Genomic DNA, 21,391 nt, shown 5'->3' with positions numbered 1-21,391 from the left:
CATTCATGAAACTGTTAATAACAAAGTCATTCTGAAACTCAGATTGTAAACCCCTTCCCTTTGATTATTTTTATTTAAAGCACTGTATTTCTTTTTGTGACACTTGTTTTGTTTATAGGTCTTCAGCATGTTTCTGGAAACCCTGGTTGATTTCATCATCATTCATAAAGATGACTTGCAGGACTGGCTTTTTGTTCTCCTGACCCAGTTACTAAAGAAAATGGGAGCAGATTTGTTGGGGTCCGTGCAGGCGAAAGTTCAAAAAGCTCTGGATGTTACCAGGTAGAGTACTCAGATGACAAATGTTGTGGAGGTTTTTTCAGGATTACAAGAAGGAAGGAACATTTTAGAAATCCAACAGTGCTGTATAATTTTGAGGGCTCAGTCTTTATGAATACCAGAATAGAGGAGAACAAAGTTATGTCACAGTATTTCAAGCATTGAATTGAAAAGGCCTGTCTCTCTTTTAGATAAATAACTTTAAAGCATAAATTTTAAAATATGTAACTGATTAATTTTGGAGTTTTGGGGGGTGTGTGCGCTTAGATATCAATTTTTTTTGACTGACAGGTACAAAAATTTACAGTATTCATAATATGAAAGGGGCTTTACCACAAAGTTTGGAGCATCTTTAATGTTGTTCAAACAGCAAATAACAGTCATGTCAGGATCAGACCTTGAATGCTACTGTGATGTTCACACAATTCTGTGCTCCATGTCGTTTTTGAGGATGTCCAGCACAGGATAGTGTTACAATAAGGTTCAGCTCATTCTGGAAAATAGGATAATTTTAAAAAAAGAAGTAGTAATAATCTAGGAGAAAATAGGATAGAGTAGGAAAAAAGAGGAGAGAAATCAAAGCCAGGTATGAACTCCGAGGACAAGATAAACTAGGCTGCTTCTCGAGATAAGGGAACAAAGCAGAGTCTGAAATGAAGAAGGAATGGTGTGCCAAAAGCTGGAGAAGTGTACAGAGAGTAGGTAGAATAACAATGTATAAAGATACTGATTTAGAACTTTTCTCCAGTATTCTGTCAATAATCAGCTGATCCTTAGATTTGGAGTTTCTCTGGTTGATGGTCAAGTTAAGAAGAAGAAAAGAGTAAATGTTGAAATCTGATGTGTAAGCTTTAATGTATTGAGTTAATTTTGTCCTAAACATTTATTTTGCATTACATTTTTGCCTTTGTTTTCTTTGGACAGGGATTCTTTTCCATTTGATCAGCAGTTTAACATTTTGATGAGGTTTATTGTAGATCAGACCCAAACACCAAATCTGAAGGTCAGTATCAAAAGCTGTTTCACTAAAGCATCAACATGCTTGTCTTACCTTGCCATGTCAGGCATACCATAAGGCATAGAACTCCTGAGAAGGTAATTAATTGTAAGTACATCCATGATATAGGAATTATATTGGCAACTTTGATTAAGTCTCTCATTCTCCATATTAATAAATGTGAATATCTTTAAAATAGGGCCCTATAACTCATCACAAGTCACTAAGAGTTGGGCTTTAAGCACCTGGGAACATTATAAAATTTAGACATGGAATTCCTCTTCATCCTGATCTTGGTGGGATGAAAACCTGTCTATGCAGGACAGAAGGGATCCCAGGCTGGGATCCCAGACACACCTTAACAAGTACTTACTGCACCAATCAGGTGTAGCATGTATAAGGTTTGGAGAAAAAAACCCTCAGAGCTTTCTGTCATTGAATCATCCCTGAGGGATACTGTTGTGCAGACCGTTTTTTCAGGAGGTTGCTGTTTCAGAAATAGGAACACCGTAAATTCTGGAAGTCGTATACATTTATCTTCCAGACAGGAGTATATTAGATGCCAAATGATTCAGGTGTTCTTTCTTCAATCACCCAAATGTTGGATCTTTTCAGACTCCAACATCAGGCATTTTTGGTTTGAGACCAAAAGCTATGGTTTGGCATCTGGACTAATAACTGCTGGTGGAAACAGTGTGGTGGAGTTCTGATCTGCTTTTGCAAATGTACCATTTCAAGCCAGTTCTGATATTCCATTCCAGACTCTTACTGGAGTGGAATTTATCCATGATAGAAAGTTGCTCTTGGTTTTTGGAATGTTGTAGATATGTCATAGGACTACTTCCCTCTCTCTCTTCCCTTGCCATGTGTGACATGAGTCTTATCAATCTGTAGAGGTATCTATTTACTATGGGATAAATCCATCTTTGCCAACCCCTGAGTTTAACAAATCCCCTTTTCATTTCTCAGGTGAAAGTTGCTATCCTGAAGTATATTGAGTCCTTGGCAAGACAGATGGATCCAACAGACTTTGGAAACTCCAGTGAGACAAGGCTTGCTGTATCTAGAATTATAACTTGGACAACAGAACCAAAGAGCTCAGATGTGAGAAAGGTAAGCCAAAATGATGCAGTAATTTTTGGTCTTTAAAAAGGAAAAAAAACCTAAACAAACCTGTCATAAAGGTAATGCAAAAATCAATGATTAAACTCTAACTGAAAAAAACCCTGATTCTGCATACCTCTGCATACTGTCCAAATGAAATTGTCAACTCATTATAGACACAGTTTTGAAGCATGCCTTCGTATATCTTTTTTTCCTAGTAGGTACCTAATCTCTGTGTGACTTTAACTACTATTACCATGCAAAAAGAGAGGATAGTTTGAAAATGGGCTTTTTCTTAAGCAGTCTGGAAATATCTCTAGGTTTTTTTTGTTTAGTGAAGGTGCTGTGCTTTGTAGACTGAAATGTAGCACAACCTCAGTGTTATAATATTGTTAAAAGAAAGTAAACAAATCAGTAAGCTGCCAGAGGCTCTCAGCCCTTCTCTTTTAAGAGCTGTGTGTTTATCTCTACCTGGAAAAAACTGACACAATTAGGTCAGGCCTTGGTAATAGTTACCTTGTTCTTTATCTTGCTCAGATGCAAGTGTCAGGCAAGCTAAAATGGGGAAGATAGGGATGCTCATCTCTCCCAGGAGAAAAGCGAGATTTGGTTTTGTGTACCTGGCATCTGTTACACAATTTAAAATTACCTTCTATTCCCAGTAGGAGTGGAAGACTTTGAGATGTACTTGAATTTAAAAAAAAAAACAACAAACCACCAAACTTTAATAATTCCAGAAAGTAAAAATTGTATGACAATTTGACACTATATGCACATAAAATGCCAACTTAATATTAGAATAACATATGATTTTATAACTTTGGAAATAATTAAATTATTTTTATTTGATTCCAGTGAAAAGATCACTGGGTATCAAATGTGCTGCCACTGCAGCATTATGGGATAGCTGAAACAGGGCTTCAGAGAAGCTGTTAGGGTGTGTGCTGTTTGCTTGCTCTCATAGAGCTGACTGGTTCTAGAGAAAAATATCGTGTCCTCTATTCTGAAGACTTTGTGCAGGGGTTATTCACAGCAGTGTAACTGAAATTTGCTTCTGTTAGACAGTCTGGCTCAGGAAAAAAAAAAGAGGACTTTAAATCCTGGACTTAGATCTGGAATATACATTTGCATGTCCAAAGCCAGAAAGAATTGAGCAGTCAAAGCAGCTGCTTCTCTGTTAGAGTTCAGGTAAACCTTAAGCAGTTTTCTCTGCTGGTGATCTGTGAGGGAGAGTTGGAATTACTTTAAGTAAAAATAGACATTGAAAAGCAAAACCTCTGCATATTGCTCAGCAATTTCAGGAGAAATATTCCACCGTTAGGGGTCATCATTGCTGCGTGCAAAGTGGAGCGAGGAGTATCTACTGCAGCTGAAAGAGTTGGCTGTTCCCTCTGGGATGTGGGGAGCTGTTGTTCACAGCATGGTGTCCGTCATTCTGTCTCTCTCAATGACTTGCAGAGCTCTGGCAAAACTTCCAGCAAACTCCACCTGAGCAGTACTTGGGCAGGAGCCTTGGGGTTGACAAGAGATTACTGAATCTAAATTCTTTTTATTAGACCTTCATGTGACTTGGATTTGCCTTTGATGCCTGTAGCTTTCAAATAAATTATTACACAGTTAAGCTAACTTAGGCTGCTAAAAACGAAGTCTCAGGTGATCTTTATTTCATCATACCGTTGCTGTATTATGCTTTTATTGAGAACAGAGTACAAACCACAGGCTTTAGAAGAAACAGTGCAGCAAGGGATTTATAAGCAATCATTGGCCATTATGTCTGTCAGGACTGTAGTTAACAGACTAATAAATTCATTACGCTGTAGTGAACTGGATTATCAGGGGCCAACCCTGGCAGGTGAAATGTTATGAAGAATACAATTAAAATATTGCCCTTGGCTTTTTTTGGAACTATAACTTGGGAAAAAAAAGAAGTACCTTTTTTTTTTAAATGAATAAAGATGATTCATTTAAGCATCAGAAGATTCTGCCCTTGTGGAGGGTGTTGTGGTAGCCTTCAAGATCTGAGGTTTTCTAAATGTAGAGCAGACCATGAATTGCAAACACTGTGATGACTTAAAAATGGAGAGGGTATTTGAGGTTATTGGGAAGAGGGAGAAGAACCAGTTTCATCTTGAGATGATTGAAGGATTGAAGTACCACAAGAGGCCTGTAAAAAGTGTAAAATAAGGTAGTTTTTGAATAGGATCCAGACTTGAGACTACCAGTGCAATCAGCTTAGCTCCTGCAACCTGACAGGAGTGCACATTATTTTTGGTACTGAGGACTCCTGGCTAGTTTTGTCCAGTCCACCTGTACGACTGTGGCTGACTTGGTGGGACAGTGATGACAGTGCTCAGCTACTTCTGGAGGCAGGGGCTCTTTCCCCCAAGAAATATGGTTCCACATGTCCTTCTTACACAAGTTTGAGTTACTGAATGCTATCTTAAAGCAAGTAGCATTTGTGTGTGTGACAACCATGCTGTTATGTCTGGATTTTACCTTTGAACAGAGGCAGGTAAAACAAGTTTCACTCATACTGGTGATCTCTGTCAGTGGGCAAAGTATGTGGCTGCTGTGTGCACATGGCAATTAGTTGTGCAGATCTGATGCTATGGTGGCAATCAAGGTGTCTGTTCAAGAAATGGATTATATTTTCAGTCAATGCTGAGATTATCCTTTTATTAGTGATCATCTATTACTGTGGTAATAATCTGTCTATGTGTGGTGGTCATGGATGTAACCAGTCTCTTAGTGTTGAGGCACTGGAGGAAAACAGAGCCAAAAATGTCATTTTAGTAAAAAAATTTTTTCAAACTGAATGATACAGCTTTACTAATAACTTTGTGCATTTTTTGGGACAACTACTTGAACACACTTAATGAGCACACTTAACCAGTCTGACACTTGGCTTGAACTACAGATCATGTTTTGTAGCTAGGAAAATCAGGAAAAGTCAAAGGAAATGCTGTTGTGCACAAACAAGTTTATGTTCGCATATGGAATGACATCTGTAGTTAAACATAAGCTCTGTTAACACAAGAAAAACATGATGTATTTTGAGGAACATCCAGTTGAAACCAAAGAGTGTCATTGACAAAATGCCATGATTCCCTCTCAGGGCAGAAACCATTTAAGCTGCTTATAGTAGCCATGAACTGTGTACAGTTAAAATAATTGTCAAGCTTTAGCTTTAAAATAAGGTGATCCACAGTGTGTTATGGGTAAATATTTGACTTGTTTTAAAGATTGTTAGTACTTGTGGGCGTTTACCTTGCATTCAAGTTATGATTTGCTTCCTGCAAGCAGTGCTGGAAAAAAGGTGGAGACGTTTGTCTCCCGTGCTGAACAAAAGCCATAGGTCCTGCAGCACTGCATGGAGACTTGGATGGGAAGTGGCTCCAGTGCAAGGAGAGCACCTGTTGGTAATTCCCACACATACAGCCAGCTTGCTGCTTTTTCCCTAAGCAGAATTGATCAGTGAGCAGGACACAGATCAGGATTTCAGATAACTGAGCTCTGATATTGATTGTGGTAGCATCTAACCTTGTGTGATGCACTTGACTTTCTTCTGCCTTGGTTTATTCCTCTTTGTAGCAGGGTGTTATTTTTGCATTTTTCTGGAAATTGCTGAAGATTTGGTGAAATAATTTTACAAAAGCCAGTTAATTACCACACAGAAAAGTAACACAATGGCACTGCCAACAGTGTGATGACTGATCTGAGGACATAAAATCAGTAACTTCACCGTGTTATCACACTGACAAGAAAGTTATTGTGCAATTGTTACGTAGGTAAAGTGCTTATTGAATTTAGATGACAGGCATGGGTTCTGTGTGAGAAAATACTTTGACCCTGGAAAAGAGCTATCAGTTTGAGAATGGAATTTAGAATAAGGCTTCTGATTTGACTCTGGCCAAAGCCTGCAGAAGCCTCCTGTCCAAGGCTCAGCTGAATGGAAACTTTCATTAAACATGAGCGCCCAGACTTTGAGGGTGTGGAATCAACTGTGAGGGCATACAGGATCTTAGTGTTTAGGGGGAGCTTATACAGACTGAAGGAGAATGAGGGCTTCTGAAGTGAAGGGCCATTGACAATGCTTACTATCTTGTTAATCAGCCAGGCCTTGGTCTTAATGATAAATAACAACATCTGTAGATCTGTATTGCCTGATTGGTATTTGGACTACTAATCTCAGGGCAGAAGAATTTTTTACCTTTGTGCCAGGTATCCTGACTGGCTTCTTTGTTGATGAAACATTTCTACAGTGGTTTTATTTTACAAGCCTGAAGGCATTTTTACATGTTATGGGCAGCCTTGTGTCACGTGGACATCACATTCTGCCTTCCACTTATGTAACTGGGAAAACTTTTTCTTTCAACTGTCCCACTTGTCACTGCAAGCTGCCCTTGAATACAGACAGTTGGATGGGACTTGGTAAGAAACTGGAACCAATGCAAAGATTCAAAAGCCCAGGAGAGTGCTTGTGTTACTGTGATTTGCATGAAGATTATGTCCCTCTCAGACTACCTCGGGGAAGGGCCCTCCTTGGACTGGCACCACTGGTGAAGTCTAGGGGTATCCAAAGAAAATGAGTTTGGGATCAGGTTTTTTCCCAAAAACTGATTGAGAAACTGTTTCTGAATTACACCAGAACATGAGGAAGTTTTCAGAGAGAAAGCTTCAGGTCACAAATTCTTCATAAGCTGAAGCAGGCAATGGAGATGTATTTACTACTTTAACTAGTAATCCTCAAGGTCATTTTCTGAGAAATATTGGTGTCACTTTGATAAGGAAATCCTATCTATCAGTAAAACTGAGAGCAACTTTGGATAAAATATTGCTGTGATATCTGTAGCAGGACCAGTGATATACAGGATAGCAAATGCCTCTAGGAAAATGAAATCAGGCTCTTTGCAACATGATGCCATGAGACCTCTAAAATCTTTTGAAGTTTTAATTTTCCATCTAGCATCAGGCTGATTTCAGCAACTCTGGGACAGAAGCTTCACAGTAAAAGCACTCCCAAAGCCTCTTAGGGAGCTGAAGTGGTATTGTTTATCTTTACTGGTGTTGAGCAATAAACGCTGTTGGTCATGGCCTGTTACAGTAGCAGTGGCAAAGAGGATGTTTGCAGAAATGCTTTTGAATGGCAAATTGTTTTAGTATTCCCCAGCCACAGACCCTTGTCTTTCTGGGTCAGAGGTTTCTCTGGCACTCTTGCAATATTCCTGCACCAGATTTGTGCATCTCATGGTGAGCCAAGTTACCAGAGAAGCAGACATTAGGATTTCATTTCAGGCTTATGGAGTCTTAAACAGGACTATGTCCATACTGCTGAGGTCAGCCTTTTAGCCAAAGGATATTCCTAGAGAAACCAAACTCAGTCTAAATGCCCAGAGGAACTCCTTTTAGGCATTTAAACATAGTCAGTGCTAGGAAAAAGAGTGTAGTACATCAAAAATGGCACCTGGTGGACTTTAGTGTTTACTTGACTTAATGCTATTAGAACAAAAAGGATCTCTATGTCCTAGTTGTGTTTCCAAAATAGTATCCCTCCTTTTCTGTTTGTTTTGAATTTGATGCTACAGAGCTATGAGAGCCCAAATGTTTTTAGTGTACGCAATATAAGGAAAATGGCTTTTACCCAATGTTAGTGACCAGAAAATCATCACATGCTTGTTGGAAACATAGTGCTGGGGTAAATTTCTTTGAAATTGTTCTCGTCAGTTTATACAGCCTTCTAGTATCATTTGAGTTGAAAGCAGTTTGCAATATAAGCACATATTCTGTTTGCTAGAAGAGCTAGTGCAAACACACACCCCCCTACATAAATATAAGTGATGTATCTATTTTGAAAATCAAGTCTAGAGGTGATGTTTACATGATGCATTGTAGAGCTGTTTGGACTGTGACAGGTAAGTCTTCCACGCTTCCTCTATCATTTCAAAAATCCGTGCAGATTAAAGTGCATGTTTTCATTATAAACCATATGATTTCGGTAGCTTTTCTTCTTTCTTTGCTTATATGTGGGAACTTTTGCCTCAGAGTTCAGGCTTCTATCATGCCAGGTTAATAATAAAAGTTTCTTGGTTGTTAATGAAATGTAACCTTTGTTTCTAATCCTGAAACTTGTTTCTGCAACAGATGTCATTTTGTAATGAACAAAGTTACTCAGGGTAGCAACTTGATTTCTAGGGTAACATCTGGTTCTCAGGAAACAATGAACGTTTTTGCCATGGTCTTTCCTGTGCCCAGGTCACAAAAGAACAACACACATAAGGAGTTGTAATCCATTATGGAACAGTAACCCCAATATGTGATGATACGATGCTGCATCGTTTTTGCTGTCATTTTTCTGAGATGCCTTTTACACTTGTAATGCAACCATCTCTGGCTGGTAAAAGCCTTTCGTGATATATAAAGTGTGTGCTGTGTAAAACACGATGGCAATATGGATTTAATCTGTACATGAGTTCTGTATTTAAATCTGTTTAATAAATTCTTTTCAGCATGTGGATGTGAACAGCATATTCTCATACAAGTCTCTTGGGAAAACTGTGTTTAAAAACTTGTACTCAGGCTGACATGCTTGGATTATTTATAAACTGCTGAAGCCATTGTGCTTCATATTTTCGTATCAGTAATATGGATGTCCATAGCCAGCTGATTCTAGACCTGAAAAAGGAACAAGCAGGAGGTTTGGTTTGGTAGATAGTTTGTTAGCTTAGTGCCAGCTAACACTTAATTGTCTACTGGAAAGTACACTGAAATAACACTTGCTTAGAGCCTGCAAACTCTCAGTCAATGTGAATAACTCGCTTAACATCAGCTGCACTCATTGGAGAATTGAAGCCCATGTGTGCTAATACGAGCTGCCTAATGTGTAAGTGCTGCCTCTGATCTCAGTGGATCTATATTTGATCTGCAGTTTAGTGTAATTCAGAGTGACATGAGAGAGCTTCTCTGTTCCAGTGTGCCTTAAGTTATTAAAAACCACATTTGCCTTAGCCTGGATGGTGAAGTGTGCGATACATACAGAATATGATTGTGTTCATCAAAAGTGATGTTAATGAGGATCTTCCCCAGGCAGATCACATGATAAAAGGCATTTGTAGGCAGTGTTGGTCCATCATAATGATGCCCAGACTGGAGACAGGAGTTTATAGCTTTTTGACTGTTTCTTTCTCTGAACTTAGAGATGTCTGCGAGGGTAGGTGCTGGGAGATGCACCTATTCCCCTACTCCTGGTTGGCCAGATAAAAGTGCCATCTCAGTTCAGCACTGCCTGGCTCTGCACCTCCGTGGAGGTTTTCAGGTGGTTATAGAGGCCACCAGGAGGTTGCCAAAGCAAAGCCTTATAGGAGAACTAAGGGATGATCTGTAAGCCTGAGAATTGTGACTGAATTTAATTTTGAGCCAGTGCTGCCCTCTGCTGAAAGGAATGCTTTTCTGATGATATAAAATAATGCTTTTTGTTACTTGAAATTAAGCAAGAAACTGACTAAAACTCTTCTGCAAAAAGATAACATGTACTGTTTAGATGATTGAGTTGAAATCTATATTTTCTTGAAATAATATCAACTTTCCTGTTTGTCAAACCCAGACGATGCATAGTTGGGTGGGTGAGGATTTACCAGCTAGGACAACTACAGCCTCCTCAGGGCCTGGTGAAGGAAACTTGGAAGAGAAATGTAAACAGGTAGACTGAAAGCCTTGTGCACTAATCACACTAATTGTGTTTGGAGTCTCAACTCAACTGTCTAGCTGTGTAAAGAGACCTGGACTGGAAGCCTGAAAAAAGTGTGTCTGTCTGAAGTAATTTTTGGCTTTGGTGTGCTTCCCTGTTAACTCTTTTATTGTGGTCCCTCATAAAGGGTCAGGGTATGAAGTCCTCTCCTTTTATGGAGCTGCCAGTGTTGGGATGTTTGAGTAACTTGGAAATTGTCTTCATATAGCTCAAGCAACTGCTTATTCTACTTGGTTCACTGGACCAGCAGCAGCAATCATAAGGCACTTGTATTAACCTTAGGTCACTGACCACATTTCTTTTCTAAAATCAGTGGATTTTTCCAGTTAACCTGGAACTTTTTGCTTAATAAGCCCAAACCATTTCAAAAAGACTTTGTTATAATTCAGCCAAGGGTTACATATTTTGACAAATCTGGCTATCATCCACTGTCTAGGTGAAACTAAAAAAAAAATGTTGCTAAAGCATTTGTGTCCCTTTAGCAGCCGACACTGTTGGACAGCATGAATTGCACTGACCTAAGTGTGAAACTCTGGGAGCTGCTACCAGCTTGTGGAACTCTATCCCTCACTGCATTGTGATAAGGAAAATAATGAAGTTACATAAGCAGTCCTTTGCAAATGATTCAAGAGCCTGACACAGAGCCAGACCCCCTCTCTAGCATAGTCAGGCTCTGAAGTCACTGGAGTTTCTCCAGCTCAAGCCAGCAGAGAACGGCTTCATTAAGATTAGATAATCTGTAGGGTCTACGTTATATGTCACTGGAAGGAGATGGATTAATGTTCCCTACTAATGGTACAGGGACACAAAGGCAAGGGAAAATTCAGATGTTACTCTTTCTTCAGACTATGTATCATCAAGCATGAATGTTGCATGGAGAATGTTTGTATAGTGTACAGAAATAAGTTTTTTATTGCTTGTTAAATATATCTACTCTGTCAGTATTCTAATAAAAAAAGATTTTCAGAAGATAACCAGTGATTCGGAGATTATGAAAATATCTCACAAAGTGAAAATCCACAGATTTAAAACTGTTAGAAACATTATCTGTAAAATATGTCCTTTGACTAGATAAATATATGCTAGATAAATGAAACTTAAAGGATTATCAAGTGTGGAAGATCTGACTATTAAAACAGATGCAGAAATGCTGCTCCTGATGCTCTTCATTACTGAAATAAAATTAACTGTATTAGAATTGGGAAGTATTGCAGGATTGAAACTTGAAACATGTTATAAATGTGATTTCAAGCTAGGATGTACCTTCCAGCTTTTAAGGCCAGTAGTAACAGTGTTGATCTTATTGTAGCAGGGACCAAGACCTTTTTCTGTTAAATATTAAGTAGGAATTTATGCCTGCACTTTCAAATAATGGCTTTTGCCTGAAATAAACCTGGAAGTGCAGTTGGATAGGTGAGGACTATTTAGAAAGAACATAGAGAGGGTTTACCCATGTAACTCCAGTAACTCCAGATGCCTTTGAGACCTTTACTGGAGCACCACTCCCAGGACATAGAAGTACTTGGCTTTATGTCAAAAAGCATAGACTATAAGTCTGCTCTCTTTGAGGCCACAGAAGATTGTGAGTATTGGGAGCTACTGTTCAGCACTTCATTTAAAGCCCAGTGACTATTTGCAGGCGACAGCAAAGCTGCTGAAGCACACTGCGTACACAGAATACTGGCAGACACTCCTAAAGACAAGCTGTATTTTGTGCCAAGAGGGAGGGTGGACACAGTTCTGTTTTTATTAAAGCCAAAACACAAAAGTGGAACAAAATTGAAGTGACTGGTGAGACCTGAAACTTTTCTCAGCTACTCCTGTAGGATAATGTCTGTGCTATTATTGTTTGTGTGTTAGGGTTAAATTGTCCCAGTTAGGTAACTCTGTGCTTCGAAGTGAAGCCACAGAATCATAAACTCCCTGGTGGAGCTTTGGTGAAGGTTTTACTCAGATCTGCGAGATGCATCTTGAACATCTCTGGCACACAAGAAAGGTACCTCCAGAATGTCCCATCATAGCGTGACTGTGCTCTTGCACCTGTTTGCTCTGTTTACTTAGGAAGTCTTCAAGGATGGACTTCATTTCTAACCCATCAGTGGGAGATATGTGGGACAAAGGTATCTGAAATCCTTTCCCACCTTGGGCAGCCCCTGACTTATCAGTTGAGCTCTCCAGATATTCTAGTCTGAGCAATCTCTTAATCTGGGAACCTTGTTGATCACTTTGTGTGGATTTTGGTTGGGGTGGGGGAGGTGTTCGTGGGTTTTATTTATTTCTTTATATTATTTACTTTATTTTTTATCTCAGTGAGTGTGAGATCTGCTTGTTCTGACACAGAGGATCTGCATGCCCACTCCTAACCAAGGATATGCATGCCATTCACAAACAGGAATGTACTTTGGCATGACTTGTCACTTTGCATTCAGTTCAACATGCTGTTTGTTGTTCTGAGATCTCTTGTTTGCAGTAATATTTTTATTACAGAAAATACTATGCTGGTGAAAACTTAAAAGTTCTTGGATCAAAATGGACAGAAATACACATCCTTGTTGGATACCAGGCAGGCTTCCTGGCAGAGTTGCCCAAAACTTTGGGTCAGAGAAGGATATGGATATGGAGGATATGGAGTTAAGAAAGTCATGGGGAAAATTATCTCCCCACTTCTTTCATCCTTAGATTTTTAGTATGGAGTGAATAATATCATATTGTGTTTCTGTTGAAGTCGGTGAGAGTTTTGTCAGGAGGCATCATGATCCATCTGGAATGAAATCTGAAGACTTTGCTGCAGTCCTTGGAAACCTGTTGAGTGTTCTGTGCCTCGGTTTCTTTGTTGGCCATATGAAAAGGATGATACTTACCAAACTTCATGGATGGAAAATGTTTTTATATACAAAGCCGTGTTAGTTGCTGCTGATAGCAGAAGGAGCAGTATAGCCTGAATTGCAGTTTGCACACTGAAACAATGAGATACTTTGATTCCCCTCCACTATGACAGGGTTCTTGGGTACCCAAGTTCATCATCTGTTAAAGATTCTGCTCCACAGGGAACTGCAGATACACTTAATTATTGCAACTGTACAAACACATTACTTATTAAAAACTCCTTTAAATTGATGAGAACAATGAATGCACATTTATCCCCACAGCAGGGAATTACATTTATACCCTCTTCAAAGTTCTTTTTCATTTTTAGGAGGTTTTAGAAAGTTCCTGAAAGGGTCAAACGCAAGTGTCGGCTCTTCCTAAGCCTGTGTGTATGCTGTTCCAAAATAAGAGCATGTGTAGTTTTTGCTGCTTACTTTGTGAGCCCAAGCTGCTATCAGAGGTCCTTCATCATTGCTTCATTATTATTGTTCTTTTAATCAGTGCTTGTGGTTTTGTATACTTTCTAAGTAAAGGCATGGAGGGGAAAAAACCAGAATTGGTACAATTCACCCAGGTTGGATGCTGCTGGGGAAGTCTAGTTAGGAACATGTGATGTTAATTACTCTTGCAGAAATGCACACTGTGATTTATTCCGCTTCCATTCCCATTTGATTCCATTGTCTTAGTTCAGGATATGCAGAGCTGTATGTTTGCTAATGGATTAGTGGAGATCCTGTTCTGGCAGCGGTTCTGTGAGGCAGATAAAGCAAACCCTGTCCAGTAAAATTAATGGTAAAATTCTCAATTGTTTCAGTGGTATCCTGGTTTCGCTTATTAAATTTAGGAAATCTGGTGAGGTTTAGCCTGTCCGTGGTTAAGAGAATGGTGGTTCTTGCCATCCTAGTAGATCTTCCTCTTCAGATGGAGTCTTCTGTTGCTGAAACAGCCTCAATGGTGAGACTTGCAAGGAGAGGTGGATGGTCTGATGAAACAAACTTGTCAGATCCTTAGGAAGAGGAGATATTGGTTGGAAAGACAAGTAGTCCCATTCACACTTAAAATAAAAAGCATGGAAATGACAAATTGCAGTCCTAGATCCTTCATACTTATCTGAGTTTCTGGTTTTATTTGTTTTCAGTAATTTTTTGCAGTAACTTGTTCAATTGAAATATGTGCTGGACAGGTAAGAGTTTCTCATTAGCTGTGAATAGCTGTACACTTCATATCTAAGAAATTAATGAAATAAATGCAAAAATATATTGTAAACTCTAAGAACTAAAAAACTGACTGTAGCTGTTAGTAATTCCTTATGATACATCACAGAGAACATTTCAAAAATTTGTCTGCTATGGAAGTCTTGTTCTTGAATGAAACACACATCCTGTTTCTGTAAGGTTCATTACTAACAGAATGCATGTTCTTTTCAAAAAAAACCCAAACTGATAGTCTCTTCTTTCTTCTTCCTTTCAGGCAGCACAAATAGTCCTGATTTCTCTCTTTGAATTGAACACTCCTGAGTTTACCATGTTACTTGGTGCCTTGCCAAAAACATTCCAGGATGGTGCTACCAAGCTCCTGCACAACCACCTCAAGAACTCCAGTAACACCAGTGTGGTGAGAAGCCCTTGTCCTTGCAAACAGCAGAACCCCAAAGGGAGCAGCTCACTGATAAGCTGTTGCAGATGTTCAGTAGTTTGAATTATCTGTAACTGTTGTCTTGAAGCAATATGGCAACAGAGGTTTTTATTTGATGGTGCTTTTATAGGGGCCATTAAAATAAGAAACTCAGTTATTTTGAAGTTTAATATAGTCATAACCAGAAGAGATTAAAAAATGACTGAGAAGTGCATAAAAATTGGTAGGGTTTGTGCTTTCAAGTTGGTGGTGCTTTTGAAAATCCTGCCAGTAATGACTTTTGACTAAAACAGATCATGACACCACAGATTTTCTGAGCTTTTGACTATTATTGAAATCAGTTTAATAACAGATGTATTGTCTGTGAAGAAACTTGCAGGACCTTCAATGTGACCTACAAGGTCATCTCAGTCTATGCCTAGTATCTTATGTTTTGCTTTACTATTTAGCTCTTACATATTTTTATTTCCCTGAAGGAATATGTTAGTAGAGGATTTAAGTAAGAAATTTCTTTCACCCCCCCAGAGCATTCCCTCCCTATCTTTGCACTTCGACAGGGACAAGTAGAGCTTTGTGTAAGCTAGAACTGCAGTGTTAGGCTTCCAGGCAGATGGTCTGGATTCTCTAGTACTTTTTTGTGTGAAGAGTGTCAGAATTGAGAGCAATTTCTACTCATTTTGCTGTGGTATAAATGGTTGTGCAGGCCAGTGGAAAAATGATAAGTTAGACTGCTTACTTATGCTTGTAACAAGCATAATCAGAATGCTTTAGACAATGTGGAAAATAGCTGCGTAATTAAAATGTTAAATTGCCAGGATAATGGTCTGCATATTTTGGAACCTGGCAAATCGTTTCTGAGAAGCTGGATAGCCTGCTGAATTGACAAACCATTTCTCTGGCAATATTTTCAGGCTGTACATGTTGTGTAGTTAAAATTTCAGGTACTGTGGATTGTAGAGAAACGTACATATACTTTCTTTATTCTCAGAGTAGTACCTTCAGGAACATGTTAATGACTACATGAACCATGGCTGCAGTTTTTTAGGTCAAGAAGCAAAATAAACACTGCACGAAGCTTGTCTAGGGCAAACAAAGGCAGTGTTTGGACCTGTTGTTGTATTCCTGCCTGTGCATTGCAACATATTGCTAATCTTTGTCTTCCTGCTTCTGTGTCAGGGTTCCCCCAGCAATACCCTTGGTCGGACTCCTTCCCGGCACTCCAGCAGCAGAACCAGCCCCTTAACTTCACCTACCAACTGTTCCCATGGTGGACTGTCTCCAAGGTAATGTGGCAGGCTAATTAAATCACTTGCAAAATATTAAAGGATTTCAACACTGAGTGTGCATTTGTAGAATATGACTCACTTTGAAAGCAAAAACCAGATGGAAAGGTTACAGTAGATTGCTCCAAAGAAACAGGGTTTGAACATGATAATACATGGTTGGTGATTGACTTCAGTGTTCCAGACCTCATGTTATCTGTGTAATCTTAGTGTCTTTTCTTATAATATTAATTTGCTTTCATAACTAGGCCTTCTCCAAACTACATTTGTGGGGTCAATGAAAGTAATATTAAATGACAGCATTAGAAATAAAATCTCGTTGAGGTTGCATATATCACAAAAGATAGACTGAATTTCAGGTCAGGTGTTTCATATTGTGTCTATTTTTCAGGTGTGCACTTGTGATCAGTAATTCCTCTGACTGTAGTGCAGTGCTTGTGCTGCTGAGAGAAGTACTGCATCTCCTGTTCCCTTCTTATTCTTTGTGAGGATGTAGGACAAGCAGAGGTGGTGACTGTGTTTCAGTGCTGAATATCCCTCAAATTGCTCACCTGGCTTGATCTTTTGGGCGGTGGTCTGTTGCTACCACTTGTTTTGCTGAAGCTACAGATGCTACCCTGGATTATATTGGTCCAAAATCTTTTATTGAGTCAATGTGGACTCTTGGATTTTGGGAATGTAGATGTTTTGCACCATAAAAACTTAGAGCAGAGGAGATGACAATTTAAACAGTATGTTCTGGGGGCATAGAAATATTGGAGAAAAGTATTAAGTTGTTACCTGGACAAGCTGATTCATGCTGGGGAAGCTTAAAAGCTGCTGCTCTTGTCTGCCTGCCCTCTCCATGGGAGGTCGCTTCCCTTTGTCTTAGAAGAAATGGAAGGGTGAGGACTGCAGTTCTTCCTCCAATATAGTAATTTACACTGAAATATGTTGATCTGCCCTTGCTGTGACTTGCAAAACTCTGTCTGGAGGGATGCTTAGACATGTGAATGAGTTTCCATGTGTCAGGAAAAGTACAGGCCTTTAGCCTTTAATGAGTAGCTAATTCCAGCAGCCCAGGAGCACATGGGGTTTCCTGAGAAAATTTTGTATATCTAAATTCATCTTTGTGACCCCTAAATCTGCTGTAATGCAGAACTAAAACAAGAGTTTGCAAGCTAAGGTTGAGTTGCTTATTATGAGTTTTTCCACAAAGGTGTCATTGAGCAATTAAGCGGTAGAGTTTCAGGGGTATGGTTTCAACTGTGTTGCTTCCTTTTCAACTAGCTCGAGCATTGTTGCCCTGCTTATTTCTGTCATGGGAAATTATTAACTGAGATATGTCTCCTTGTGGTTGCGTTGTGGCTTTGTTAGCCAAGTTTGTATGTGGCACTTATTTTATAATTCCACAACTTTTTACCATGCTTTTTGGGATTTCCCATTGGGACACAACTGTGTTTTTCCACTTCACTCACTGCTTTGCATTTTGTCTTTGCATTCTTTTCACCTATTGATATCAAAATATGGATTAAAACGTTCAGTGTGGATTGTTGCTGTTGTTTTCTAGCATTTTGAGTTTAGGAAGTGGAAGGTTTTTTAGCCCATGTCATTTATTCTCAAGGAATAGTTAGAGAGGGCATGTAATTCCAGGGCATTCTGCCATTAAGTCAAGACCAAAACTGCCGTGGATGCAGTGGGCTGGGAATTTCCTTTAGAAAGCAATTATTCCTTCAGTTTTCTGTGGAGTTCTTGGAGATGTTGAATCAGAAAGTTAGATGTCTTTTCAAGAAGTGTGTCCTGCTTCCTTGCTGGATTTAGTTATTCAAGAGTGATGTTTAAAAGTTACTCTTCAGTGATAGGTGAAGGAGGAAGCTGCTATGTAAGTCCTTTAAAATATTGAGGGAAGAAGTTCTGCTTTTTTGGTGAGCAACCTCTGGGCAATAACAATAGCTGCAGATTTTTACCATTTGTAAAAATGGCAGCAAGTACTGCAAATCAGGGGCAGTAGCTTCTGATGCTCTGTGGACTGCATCCTTCTTGAAAATGTTTTATGTAGCACAGTTTGGCAACGATCCTGGCTTACAAGGGAGAATTAGCTCTGGTTGTCCTTCTTTTAGAAACAGGCTTTGGAAGATGTGCTGACAGATTGAGTGAAGTAGGGTATAGTGTAGTATAGCATTTTTTGGGATAGCTGCTCCAGTAGCTTGTTTCCATTACAAATACTTGTCATTTGCTATTCATCAGTGGGGTAAAGTGTCACTTTTCTCTCTTCAAACTTGAAACATAAGCACACCCAGGTCATTCTGACAGCATTGTAAAAGGATTAAGATTCCCAGTTTCTTCGTGTAGCCCTCCTCCAGAGCTAGGCTTGGCTTTACATTTTCATGGGACCCATTGCCAAAGGTTTGTAGCAAGGTTGTGTATGCCTGTTGCTTCCTGAGGTGCTCCATGTGCTGGCCCTGCTTACCTTGTCCCCGCCTGTGTCTTGTAAAGCCAGCCTGAGTGCAGTCAGTGGAAGGATTATCTCCAGTTCTTAATGCCAGCTTTAGTTTTGAAGGTTAGACTTTCCTTTGATTTTTTTCTTGATGCACAGATTGGAGTCTTATCTAGAGACATACCTGTCTTTGGGGCTGAGATATAAGTAGAAAGGATGTTTGGGTCCTCCTGTAGGAATATAAAAAAGCTGCTAAGCATAGCTGCTCTCCCATTTTACTAATGGTTTGTGAACAATATCCCCAGTAATTATCATCAGGGCTTCATTGATACAAACTAACTGTATTATGCATGTGTTCCAGATGACTGATTTTTTGAGGTGTATTGGGCTCTCTGAATAGATTTTGAATGTTTTGGTTGAACTGAACTCCTCCAACAGTTAATTTGCCTATCTGGATGATAACATCTGCTAAGTATGCCCTGATGTTAGGTCTTCAGAAGGGTAATATGCCTTCAGGGCCTTGAACAGAGTCCTTTCTCCTGCCTTCGTTTCCTCCCTCCAGTTCTTCTTCATGATCACTATAACACATCCACTACATCTGTGAGTTACTTCTGCATTTGTACCTGCCTTTTTTTTTTTTCCCTTGGCAGTTTTAGTTTTTGGTGAGAGGAGTTATGGAAGAAAGAGGTGCTTTCTGAGAAGAAGAAAAGCAGGGAAGGGTACTTGGGAAGACTGAAAATAATAGGAAAAAAACCCCAGACTTTAGACTGAGAGAAAAGAATGTTCCCTAGGCAATTCACAGATGAATGGCTTGAGTTTGTGTTGGACAGAGAAAAATCTTCTGAGATTTAATAAATGATGCTGTATGACAAAAAGAAAAACACTTAAGTTGTGAAGTCCTTTGGTGTAAGAGTACTGTTCTGAATGGTGAAGGAACATCTGTAAAGTCAAGTGTTACATTCGGATTGGGAAATTTCACCTAGAATTCTGTAGGACTATTTGAAGGAATATCCAATGAATACATTTGCCCTGTTGTTTCTGCCATTATTAGTAGTCCAGAAGTGTGTACGTGGTTCTAATTATTAAAATTAAACAAACAAAAACCACCTAAAGAAAAAAACCAATTTAGTCCTTCAAAGATCTCTAGAGGAAATGCATCAAATAAAAGGCTAACTATTTTATTTGGCTATGTAAGTTTGCGTGTTTGCTTTTTCACTGATAATAGAAAATACCATTAAAAACAAAATTTGACACTTTCAGTATTAAGTTTAGCAAGTCAAGGCATGGAAACAATTAAAATCAAGCCACCCACTTTATACAATAAGGACAAGCCTGCATTGTTTGGTGGCCTCTTTGCAGGTAGGTGAGACCTGAGCTGTGAGACTTCTGATCAGCAGTCTGGGAGTCTGGAGTATTTCCATAATAATAGTGGCATGTAATAGCTATGGGTTTGATTGCTATTTAAGGAGTGAATTTCTTGACACTACTCTTCAGAGGAATTTTCAACTGGCTTTGCTGCTGTTTGCACTGGAACAATTCTTGACTCATTTGCCCCTTCTGATCTTACGATATCTTTCACTTGCATATATAAAAATACGACATTGCAAGACAGTGTGCTGTGTAATAGAAACAAAGTAGGGTCGTGAATACTCCATCAGCTCAAGCATCTGTATTTTCATTTAGAAGGTGATTTTGAAAATCCACATACCATAAACAGAACAGAACAAACGCAGAGGTTAAACAAATTGACACAGGGATGGATGCCTTGACCCAAAGGCGCCGGATCAAACAAAACCCCAGAGGGGCTTGTGGAAGTTTAGGAGAGATCTGAATCAACTCAGAAACTTATGTCACCCAGTCTTTCCAGTTCTGTCTGCTGAGACATGAGCCAAGTACCCAGTTTACATGATATGTTCATACTCTAGACTGACTTTCACTTGCTGCATATTTGGATTCATTTTGAATCTGGTGAAATAGGATCAGATCTGAAGCCCTCTAAAGATTTGCTGATTGTTTAGGGCCTGATTGCAGACTCTTATAGAGGCACCAGGAGACAAACTTCATAAGGTACCTTCAGGTGCCTGATAAAAAAATAAACTCCAATTTTCCTTTCTTCCAGGGAAATCCTGTTGCTTAGAAATATGTGCTTAGAGTTTGAATACAGATGCGTGGTCAGGAATTGGTTATGTAGAACATTGTAAGAGTTGTTTATAGAGACTATATCCATTTGTAAAATCTACTGGTTAGTACAAGCAGGGACTGGTTTTTTATGAATCATATTATTATGTTAGGAATAAAAATGGACATTAATAATAAAGGCCAAAACAATGACTTGTGAGGCTCAACGGAGTATTCTTGTTTAATTTTGTTTCTATTAATTTTTTTTCTCTCTCCAAGGCAGCATGACAGCACTAAGCCACTCAGATTATAGTTTCTTTTTTTTTTTCCCCTCCCTCTCCTTTCTCTGTTTTTTTCTCTCTTTTGTTTCTCCTCTGATCACGGCAGTCGGCTCTGGGGTTGGAGTGCAGATGGGCTGTCGAAGCACCCCCCTCCCCTTTCTCAGCCTAACTCCATCCCCACTGCTCCTTCCCACAAGACTTTCAGACGCTCTTACTCTCCCAGGTAACAAGCTACCTGTTAAACCAACTTGTCTGAGGTGTCACAGTATTATTTACCTTTCATACTGTGGGATTTGTTCAAATGTGGGACTTCAGAGGCTTTGGTTTGAAAAGAGATGATGACAGCTTTCAGAGAGCACAGATGATGGGTAGCCACTTGCTCGCTGCTTGGGGAAGATGCAGCATGTAAGCAGTGAAAAAAGAAAAGGAGTTTTTTCAGACTCTTACACTCATTCAGGAAGGTGGCAGGGAGGTGCTTCACAGTTGGTTTCCAACACAGAACACAGTTGCTGAGCACTTTTGGCAGGCACTGGTTGCGTTATGATACTATGGGCAGGATCTTCAATTTGGCTACACTGTGCGCCTGAGTATTTTTAAATGGCAAATACAACTCAGGAGTGACTTCACACCGAACCTTACGTATCATTTTAACAGCTGCTTGCATAG

The 21,391-nt window shown here is 39.4% G+C and overlaps 1 protein-coding gene across 38 annotated transcripts in view; it reads left to right on the top strand.

Annotated features, from left to right (window-relative positions):
* Positions 1-21,391, top strand: part of CLASP1 (cytoplasmic linker associated protein 1) — a 174,313-nt gene that overhangs the window by 127,409 nt on the left and 25,513 nt on the right. For 23 of the 38 annotated variants that reach the window (XM_064661343.1, XM_064661347.1, XM_064661346.1 and 20 more), the window contains 6 exons: positions 119-282; positions 1,204-1,282; positions 2,246-2,389; positions 14,463-14,606; positions 15,804-15,910; positions 20,832-20,948. In XM_064661343.1, the coding sequence (XP_064517413.1) occupies positions 119-282; positions 1,204-1,282; positions 2,246-2,389; positions 14,463-14,606; positions 15,804-15,910; positions 20,832-20,948 (755 nt within the window). The remainder of the gene's footprint in view (positions 1-118; positions 283-1,203; positions 1,283-2,245; positions 2,390-14,462; positions 14,607-15,803; positions 15,911-20,831; positions 20,949-21,391) is intronic. The other 15 variants (XM_064661379.1, XM_064661380.1, XM_064661381.1 and 12 more) reach the window with 1 other exon arrangement.

Source organism: Pseudopipra pipra, chromosome 7, assembly GCF_036250125.1.
Source record: "Pseudopipra pipra isolate bDixPip1 chromosome 7, bDixPip1.hap1, whole genome shotgun sequence".
In the NCBI taxonomy this organism is placed as follows: Eukaryota; Metazoa; Chordata; class Aves; order Passeriformes; family Pipridae; genus Pseudopipra; species Pseudopipra pipra.
Note: the sequence above shows the minus strand (reverse complement) of the source record. Positions and strands in the feature narration are given on the sequence as shown.